General features: G+C 39.2%; 1 protein-coding gene across 1 annotated transcript; it reads right to left on the bottom strand.

Annotated features, from left to right (window-relative positions):
* Positions 1–9,251: 9,251 nt before the first annotated feature.
* LOC116878082 (proteasome subunit alpha type-1-like) lies at positions 9,252–10,335 on the bottom strand. The gene has a single exon (XM_032875267.1). The coding sequence runs from the start codon at positions 10,333–10,335 to the stop codon at positions 9,544–9,546; it is 792 nt and encodes a 263-aa protein (XP_032731158.1). The 3' UTR covers positions 9,252–9,543.
* Between the last annotated feature and the right edge of the window lie 328 nt (positions 10,336–10,663).

Genomic DNA, 10,663 nt, shown 5'->3' with positions numbered 1-10,663 from the left:
CGGTCCCGACGCGCCCAGTTCCGCACCTCCCTCACCCCCCTCCCAACCCCGCCCGCGGGGAGCCGCGCCCTTGGCTGCGCGGAGGATGTTCGGAATCGCCCCACGCCGCGCCCAGAGTCGCGAACTCCGAAACTGTTGCATTCGCTCCGCCTGCGTCTGCGCCTGAGAAAGGTTGCAGTGGAGACAGAAGGCATGGAGGGCTTGAAGGCGCGGCGGCACGGCTGTTCGTACAGCAGCCACAAGGTTGGTCCTATCAAGAACAACTCCTTAACAGTTGTTTTGAGGGCATCCAGTTTCAAGGCTCGGGTTGTGTCAAAAGGAAGAGCACAGTTGGTCCGACCTAGGATCACGATTCCCACCATCCTCGTCTTTCTTTCCTTAACTCAATGAAGGGAACAGACTATCAATTTTCCACCCACGCCAGGCACTCACCCTCCACCCCCATCCAATGAACCCTACTCTGAGTTTCCACCTTGTCGGTTTGGATTCGAAAAGCTGTTGCAAAAGACACTTTTCTGGCTCCTGGACGGGAAAGTGCAGTTTCAGCCAAACTGTCCATGAGCACTGGCTGTAGGAGCAGAATTGGTGACCTGAGCCCAGCTGGTGCCGTCCTCGGCAGCCTAAGTAAATTATTTGTCTTTAGGTAACCACAAAGAATAGAGAAGTTTAAATAAGAAAATGCCTGGGAAGGGCACAGTAGCTCATACACAGTGATTATATGTATTCTTTTATAATTATGAGAATTGTAGTTTTTAATTATTATTTGTTTCCTTTAGTTCTTAGATTCCAACCTGAAAGACGCACTTTGTTCATAAACTTATATATTCTAGACCTAAAGAATTACCCTTGCACGTGAAAGCAATAAGAATGTTTTCAATTGTGATGCATCAGGTACTATTGTGATATGGGTCTGATTCTCCAAAAGACCTACACTAGCTAAACTTTGATCTTAACCGTTTGTTTACCTCAATTACAACTTGGTATAATATTGCTCAAGAGTTGCCCTCTTTCGTTTGTTACCTTTGCAATATGGGTTTTCTTCTGATGATGATAAATGACTTTTAAACTATGGTGCTTAAAGATACTACACTGAGTCTCACTCCACTGATAAAATTCCAAGAGTTTCCTCTGACCCTGTTTCCCTTCTGTAAATGTAAGGATTGATTTAGATTTAGTGTCCCAAGCCAGATCATAGCACGGATGCGCACCTGGATTCTCCACCAGAAACTCCAGTTCTGGGGAAGGTGAAAGGGGAACAGAGCTGTATCTATAATACACAAACTATAATAACACCACAGGGTCATTTCTCCTCACTAGCGAGTCTTGCATTGGAAAATGAAAACAAGTTAATATACAAATTTCAACATTATGAATTTCCTTTTACCTGAATAGAAGCATAGTTCATTTTGGAATTCAATTATATGTTTAAAGGATCAGCCACTATGATCAGAAAACCAACTGTTATCGCAAATATCTTTGCATTGCCTAATTGTCCTCATTTGTTGTCTTTACCAGTGAGTAAAATCCAGCCTCAGAATCTGCTACCTCTGGCAAAGATACTCAGCAAGTTCTTGTCACAGGAGCATCCGTCAGGATTGCTTCTTCCTATTTTGAGCAGAATTTATCTCAAAACTGAATCTAAAGTGTGCAAAGCGGATAAAAGACAGATGAATAAATGAAAGGGCTCCCCAGAGGCCCATGGGGCACAATAGGCAGAGCAGTGGAACCCTGGCCTCTCCTGGATTCGTCCATTCAGAATGGAAACAGAATTTCAACCATTTATAAAAGTCCAATAATTGTAAAAGTGGGTTCAAATATAAGCTACCTTATTTCCATTATGAGCAGAGAAACAACTGCCAGAATCGAGGAGGAAAGCATTCTCCTCCATTCAGCCCCTTCTTCGTTCCCATTTGGAAAGAGCACTGGCTGCTCCCTCTACTCATGTCTCTGTATCTTTTCATGAAGCCAGGATGGTGCTGAAGGTAAGCGGCCATCAAACAAGTCCCACGAGTCAAGGCCAATAGACCCTCAGGACAAGGTCTTTTCACAACCAGAGGAAAAAGACTAACACCATATGCTATAATTTAATACCTTAAAATATGCTTCTGACAGCACACAAACTTACTCTTAGCTGACTGTCTGTTTTGGCAAAACAAATATTAGTTCAGTGCTAAACATCCTTGTTCTCAAGCCAAGATATACCTCCCAAAGTAAATGGCACAATAAAAACAGAATTTAATCGAACACTACTAATTACACAGAATGTCAAGATACTAGTCTTGATACTTTTCCACTACAAATAAGCTTCAAAGCATTTCATTACTTCCTTCTAAACACCTACATATGTTAAAATTAAGAATTTTAAGGTGAGGCGTTTTGATCTACAAGCCTCCAAGGGACCCACTTAAAGTGCATAGAAATTAGGTCATGGTTGAGAACAATGGAGAGTCTTCATGGAGAATGCTGTAGGTGTTGATGCTATAGAAATTACATCCTTTTTAATTCCTGGACTACCTTATGTTCTGATGTGAAAGGCTATTCCTTGGCATAAGCCAAATACAACTTTAAAACAATGATGAAAGTGCAACAGACATCAGCTCCCCTCCTCAATGTTTTATTTTCCCGTCTGCCTACCAAGCTTCTGGTTTCTTTTCCTTGAAATGTGTTGAAGACTGTTACTTTCAATAATTATGTTTCCTTAAACATCCCTTCCTTCTCCCTTTCCAATTCTGTTGCATACCACTACCCCCAGCTCGCCATTTCCATCCTCCTCCAGAAAGATGTATGTGGCTCTCCAGAGCCATAATCATCTCTTCCCTAGTCTCACCTCTTTTTTAATTACTTCTGATGGGAACTATATCTGATATCTCTAATTATTTTCAGGGTTAATATGCTATTATCCCAGTGAAACTTTAAGCTCCTTGAGATCAAGTAACAAAACGAATGCTTCTTTTGAAGAATCCGCAGTACCCATCTTAGTGGGTTAATACAACAAACGGTAAGCCCACATTAAATTGAATTCTCCTTTCCTTGAAAATTAAACCTCCTTGAAGTTCCTTTTTTTAGTTTAATTTTTTTAATATATTTTACTTATTTATTTGAGAGAGGGAAAGAGAGAGAGATCATGAGCAGGGAGGAAGGGTAGAGGGTGAAACAGACTCCTTGCTTAGCAAAGAGCCTGATGCAGAACTCCATCCCAGAACCCTGGGATTATGACCTGAGCCAGAGGCAGATGCTTAACTGACTGAGCCACCCAGGTGACCCTCTCTGAAGTTCTTCTTTTTTTTTTTTTTTAAGATTTTATTTATTTATTTGACAGCGAGAGAAATCACAAGTAGGCAGAGAGGCAGGCAGAGAGAGGGGTAAGCAGGCTCCCTGCCGAGCAGAGAACCTGATGCAGGGCTCGATCCCGGGACCCTGAGATCATGACCTGAGCGGAAGGCAGATGCCTAACCCACCGAGCCACCCAGGCGCCCCCTCTCTGAAGTTCTTAAGCTGATAGAAAAAGAATTGCTAGATTTTAACAAACTAGTCTTCCCTGAGTGCCATTAAAATGCTTTGAATAAAGTCTCAGCCAAGGCCTTTCTTACAATTGGTTGCCTTTGTTTTACATTTCAGTTCTGATAGAATGGTATCCCCTTCTCTCCTATTGGTAATGTCACTTTTGATGGTATGGGCTCAGGCCTACTGGAGATAGATCAGCCAGGATGGAAGGCAGTCATGTGTAACAAAACTATCACTTTCCATAATAAAATCATATGTAAAAATAACTTTAGGGGGACCTGGGTGACTCAGTTGGTTAAGCATCTGCCTCTGGCTCAGATCATAATCCCAGGATTCTGGGATCAAGCCCCACATCAGGCTCCCTGCTCAGTGGGGAACCTGCTTCTCCCTTTTACTCTGCTGCTCTGCCTACTTGTGCTCTCTCACTCTTTCTGTCAAATAAATAAATAAAATCTTAAAAAAAAAAAAAACTTTAAAAATCCAGATCTTTAAAAAAAAAAAAAAATCCAGATTCCCCCCTAATTGGCAGTCTCTGGAGGAAAAAATAAAAAACACAAAGAAAGCCCCAGTGAGTGGAAACAGAAACTGAGGAAGTTAGGGAGAAGAATATTCTTCCTGTAGAAGAGGAAGACATTTGTGCTTTTTGATTGGAGATACCACAACCCCTAGATACTTTAGGGAATTTGTTAGATATGTTTTGTTTTCATAGTGCCAAGTGGCCATGGTCCGGGAGTGCTAAAGTCTGGCCGTGGTGGACACATGCTCCTTCTTCTATTCCCTGCTTAAGGGAAACATTCCTGCATTCCTCTGCCTCTGTTTGCCTATAATCCTAGAAGCATTCAGGTTATTGTTTACTATTCTCATATTCTGCAGGCAGACATGGTCTTACTTGAATAGTCTTGGGTCTCATATAAATTATTTCCTTATCTTTAGTAATCTTATGGGGTTCCGTACTAGGAAAATTTCACTGCCTTTTAGCCACATGTAGTTCTGCATATCATTGAATTGATTGTCTCTTTAGATAGCTGATTGCCACACTATCTTGAGTCTCTTAGACATGAACTATTCACTGTATGATTCTCTTCTCTCCCTCTCTGTCTCTCTCCTTCCCTGTCTCTGTCCCTGCTCCCTACTCTCTCATTAAATGACTCGTTTCAAACTTCCCCTTGCATATAGCAATAGACATTCTAGTCAGTGGTGGTGGTTACTCAAATCTACACGTGATAATATTGCATAGAACCACACACATGCACACAAACCTACACACAGATATATATACGTGCAACTGGTGACATTTTAGTGAGGTCTATGGATTGTGCCAATAACAATTTCCTGGTTCTGTTATTGTTCTAAAACTATGTAAAATGTTACCAGTGGGGAACACGATGTGGAGAGTACACAGGACCTCTCTGTACCATTTTTGCAACTTCCAGTAAATCTGTAATTATTTTAAAGTAGGAATAATTTGGTGTTACAAGATGCTTGTACTACCTGTGAAGCAAAGTAATGTTATTTGAAAGTAAACTCAGATGAATTATAAATGCATATTGCAAACTCTAGGGCAACCACTTTAAAAAGTCTTTTAAAAAGTATAATTGAGGGCACCTGGGTGGCTCAGTTGGTTGAGCGTCTGCCTTTGGTTCAGGTCATGATCCCAGGGTCCTGGGATGGAGCACCTGCACAGGGCTCCCTGCTTAGCAGGGAGTCTGCTTCTCCCTCTGCCCCTCGCCCACTGCTGGTGCTCTCTCTCTCTCTCTCTCTCAAATAAATAAAATCTTAAAAAAAAAAAGTACAATTGATATGCTAAGATAGAAGAGTAAATTAGGGCTCCAGAAAAACAGAACCAATAAGCTATGGGTGTGTGTGTAAGAGATTTATTATAGGAATTGGCTCATACAATTACAGAGACCAAGAAGTCCCATGATCTGTTGTCTGTAAGCTAGAGAACCAGAAAAACAAGTGATCCAATTCGCTCCAAGTCTGAAGGTTTGAGAACCAAAGGAGCTGATGGTTTAAGTCACTGCCCAAGACCAAATGCCCAAGAACCAGGAGCACTGCTGTCTGAGGGCAGGAGAAGATGGATACCCCAGCTCAAACATAGGACAGATTTGCCCTCCTTCTGCTTTTTTGAATGGATTGGATGATACCCACCCATAATGGTGAGGGTGACCTTTACACAGTCTGCTGGTTCAAATCTGACTCTTCCAGAAGCACCCTCAGCAAGGTGTCAATTCTTCCCAATTAATCTATAGATTCAGTGTAATTCCAATAAACATTCCAGCAGGTTATTTTGTGGAAATTGACAAACTGAGTCAAAAGTTAATATGGAGAGGCAAAAGCCCAGAATAGACAGCATGATACTGAAGAACAAAGTTGGAGGGCTGACAATACTTGGCTTCAAGAAAAGCCACAGAAATCAAGATAGTGTGGCATTGAAAGAAAAGACAAATAGATTAATGGAACAGAATATAGAGCTTATAAATAGACCCACACAAAAATAGTCCACTTATCTTTAGCAAAGGAGCAAAGACAATATAATGGAGCAAAAAACAATCTTTTCAACAGATGGTATAGAACAACTCAACATTCATATGCAAAAACATGAATCTAGACCCACACTTTATACTCTTCACAAAAATTAACTCAAAGTGGATATTAGACCTAAATATAAATGCAAAACTATAAAACTCCTAGGAGATAACAAAGGACAAAACATAAATGACCTTGAGTATAGTAATGACTTTTTAGATACAACACCAAAGGTACGATCCATTAAAGAAGTGTTTGATAAGCTGGAGTTCATTAAAATTGAAAAAATCTGGGGCGCCTGGGTAGCTCAGTGGGTTAAAGCCTCTGCCTTCGGCTCAGGTCATGATCCCAGGGTCCTGGGGTCGAGCCCCACATCGGGCTCTCTACTCAGTGGGGAGCCTGCTTCCCCCCTCTCTCTGCTTGCCTCTCTGCCTACTTGTGATCTCTGTCAAATAAATAAGTAAATTCTTTAAAAAGAAAAAAATCGAAAAAATCTGCTCTGCAAAAGACTGAGTCAGGAGAATGAAAAGACAAGCCACAGACAAGGAGAAAGTATCATAAAAGACATCTGATAAAGGACTGTTATCCAAAATATACAAAGAACACTTAGAGTTCAACAATACAAAAACAAACACACCAATTTAAAAATGGGCAGAAGACCTAAACTGATGTGTATTGAGAAGGTATATAGATGACAAGCATAGGAAAAGATGTTCAACATCATATGCCGTTGGAGAATTGCAAAATAAAACATCAATAAGATATGATTACATACTTATTAGAATGACCAAAATCTAAAACACAAGTGATACCAAATGCAGACAAGAATGTGGAGCAAAAGGAGCACTTATTCATTACTGGGGGAATGCAAAATGATAATAGCCATTCTTGGGAGTCAGTTTGGTAATTTCTTACAAAATAGAACACACTCTTACCATATGGTCCAGCAATTATGCTCCTTGGTATTTACTCAAATGAACTGAAAATGTATGTCCATACAAAAACTTTTACAAGGATGTTTAGAGCAGCTTTATTCATGATTCCCAAAACTTGGAAGCAGCCCAGAGGTCCTTCAGTAGGTGAATGGATACACAAACTATGGTATATCCAGAGTATGGAATATTATTCAGTACTAAAGAAAAGTGAGCTATCAAACCATGAAAAGGCATAAAGGAAACTTAAATGCATATTATTAAGTGAAAGAAACCAATCTGAAAGTGTTACACACTGTATAATTCCAACTATATGACATTCTGGAAAAGGCAAAACTGTAAGTAAAAAGATCATTGGTTGTCTGGGTTTGATGGTGTGGAAGGAGGTAAGAACAGGCAGAACATAGAATTTTTAAGGCAGTGAAGATACTCAGTATGATATCATAATCATAGATATATGCTGTTATACATTTGCCAAAACCTATACAATATATAATGACAAAGTAAACCCTAATCCAAACCACGAACTTTGGACGATAATGATGTGGTTAGATAATCAGTTAGTTAGATAATCAATTAGTTGCTGATATATATATATATCAGCAACTGATATATTGCTTTGATATATATCAGTTATATATATATAACTGATTTTATATATATATATAACAAATGTAGCCTCCAGTGCAAGGTGTTGATGGGGAATATTGTGCATGTATAGGGATAAGGGGTATATGGGAACTCTCTATACATTCTGTTCAATTTTGTTGTGAGCCTAAAACTGTTCTGAAAAAATAGTTTATTAATTTTTTTAGATTGTGAATTTCACCTCATTGGGAAAAAAAAAAAAAGAGTTAGATCTGTCCCCCAAGTTATTGTTTGCCAACCCCTGACACAGATCCTTTGGGGACAGAAGCTGCTGTCACTCCAATGCCTGTCATCTATTGCAGTATAGCAAACATCTAAGTGATATTTGTTTAGTGCACCTCTTTGTGACCAGCTCCAACAGCCTTATCTTTTTTTAGCCTTCTGTTCCTAATCTATTACAAGCTACACATGAATTGTGTTCTTTTTGACTCTTTTAGTTATTCCAGGCAACTCACAACTCTATATAAATTTAAGGAACCGTTTTCCATTTCTGTAAAACAGGCCATTTAAAGACTGATGGGGAATTCATTAAATGTCAGATTGTGCTGGGTAGTATTGTCATCTTGACAATATTAAGATTTTTTTTTAATTTTTTTTAAGATTTTATTTATTTATTTGATAGAGAGAGAGAGATCACAAGTAGGCAGAGAGGCCGGCAGAGACAGAGAGAGGGGGGAAGCAGGCTCCCTGCTAAGCAGAGAGCCCAATGCCGGACTCGATCCTGGGACCCTGGGATCATGACCCGAGCTGAAGGCAGAGGCTTTAACCCACTGAGCCACCCAGGTGCCCCGACAGTATTAAGATTTAGTCCATAAACATGGGATGTCTTTCCATTTATGTTGTTTTTAATTTCTTTCAGCGATGTTTTGTAGTTTTCTGTTTTTTACCTATTTGGATAAATATATTCCTAGTTATTGTATTCTTTTTGACGCTATTGCAAGTTGAATTGTTTCTTAATATCCTTTGTGTATTATTCATTGCTGGTATGTAGAAACACACTGATTTTTGCATGTTGATCTTGTATCCCAAAATTTTGTTGAATTTATTAACACTAATAGTATTTATGTGGATTCTTGGGAAATAGGATCATATCATCTGTGAATAGAGAAAGTTTTACTTCTTCTTTTCCAATTTGATTTGCTCTTGTTTGTTTGGCTGGTTTTTTTCTTGTTCAACTGCCCTGGCCAGCAATTCCAGTTCAAAAATAGGAGCTGTGAAAGCAGTCTTTCCTGTCTTGATCCTAATGTTAGAGGGAAAGCTTTCAGTATTTCAGCATTGATTATGATCTTAGCGGCAGATTTTTCATAAATGTCCTTTATCATGTTGAGGAAGTTTCTTTTTATCCTAGTTTTCTGAGTGTTTTCAAATTTTTTTTTCTGCATCAATTTAGATGACCATCGTTTCTTTTCCTTTCATTTTATTAATGCAGTGTGTTACATTGATTTGTTTTCTTACGTAGAATCACCCTTGCAATTCTTGTGATAAACCTCAGTTGATGATGGGCTTTAATCCTCATAATATGCTATTGGATTTGGTTTGCTAATATTTTGTTAAGGATTTTTGCTTCAATATTCATAAAAAAATATTGGCCTATAGTTTCTTTTTTTTTTCTTTTTCTTTTTTTTTCAGGTGAAACAATTTTATTTCACAGTTGTCTTTAAAAACACAAAGACACTATGTTCTTCATATAAAAACATTAGTACAGATAACTATACTTACTAGAAAATGATTATATAGACCCTCTCAAAGAAAAATCATACCATTATATGGTTTCAGACAAGTTGCTTAGGAAAAACACATCTGGACTGATTCCTAAAACATACCATAAGACCACCCTGCATCTTTTGGTTCAAAGTATAGATTACTGTCATCAGTACATGTTCCTGAATTCTTACAGATTTGATAATACACACATAGACTGGCTTGTAACTTAATGTTCCATCGGTTCATCAGCCTTTTCTGCAGGTTCATCAGCAGGTTGAGCAGGCTGTGCCTTTCTCTGAGGTCTTTCTTCAAGACCTTCCAGAAATGGAGATACATCATCATCATCATAAATCGTGAACTCCAAGTCTTTACCAACAATTCCAATGGAAACATTCTTTGTAGTTAAGTCCTGTTCTGCTGGAAGCGTCTCTCGTAAGGCACGCAGACCATGTTTCACCAGTTCATTTAAATTGCACTCCATAAATCCAGACATATGTCTCTCCAAGTAAATATGAGCTGATTGAGAACGGGCTCCAATGGACATGGCTCTACAGTCAAAATAGTTGGCAGACGGACAGGTTTGGAAAATGTGAGGGTCCATATCATCATAATCAGCAATAAGCAGTCCAACACCGTATGGTCTCCGGCCATATCGTTGGGTTGGTATCTGGGTCTTGCTTCCAATTAGAGATACAAGACGAGACACAGGAAGAGGTCTGTCAAATACCAATCTGGAATCCAAACACTCCTGGTGCATAAAATTACATAACAGTCTAGCATCAGCAGTAAGTCCCGCAATTGAGATACCAATATGGTTGTCAACATGGAGAATTTTTTTCTGGTGAGCTGCAAGCTCTGACTGTGCTCTCTTTAGTGCAACCAACACTGCATGGGTTTTTGATTTCAGACCAACCGTGGCTGAACCTTGCTTGACAGCTTCCATTGCATACTCAATTTGATGAATCTTGCCCTGAGGGCTCCAAACAGTGACATCATTGTCATACTGGTTGCAAAACATGGTTCTGGCGCGGATCTGGCTGCAGCCTCCTGCAGAGGTGCGTAATCAGGAAGGTTGCCCTTCTTTTTATTTTTTAAGATTTTATTTATTTATTTGACAGCGAGAAATCACAGTAGGCAGAGAGGCAGGCAGAGAGAAAAGGGGAAGCAGAAATAAACAAATGAGATTATATCAAACTAAAATTCTTTTGCATAGCAAAGAAAACCACTAACAAATTAAAGGCAACATACTGAATGGGAAAAAACATTTGCCAATCATGTTACCTGAAAAAGGGACAATATCTAAAATATATAAAGAACTCATGCAATTCAGTTGCAACAAAACAAAA

This window comes from Lontra canadensis, unplaced genomic scaffold (genome assembly GCF_010015895.1).
Source record: "Lontra canadensis isolate GAN:19392208 unplaced genomic scaffold, GSC_riverotter_1.0 scaffold55, whole genome shotgun sequence".
Lineage (NCBI taxonomy): Eukaryota > Metazoa > Chordata > Mammalia > Carnivora > Mustelidae > Lontra > Lontra canadensis.
The sequence above is the reverse complement of the archived record's forward strand: the minus strand, read 5'-3'. Positions and strand labels throughout refer to the sequence as shown.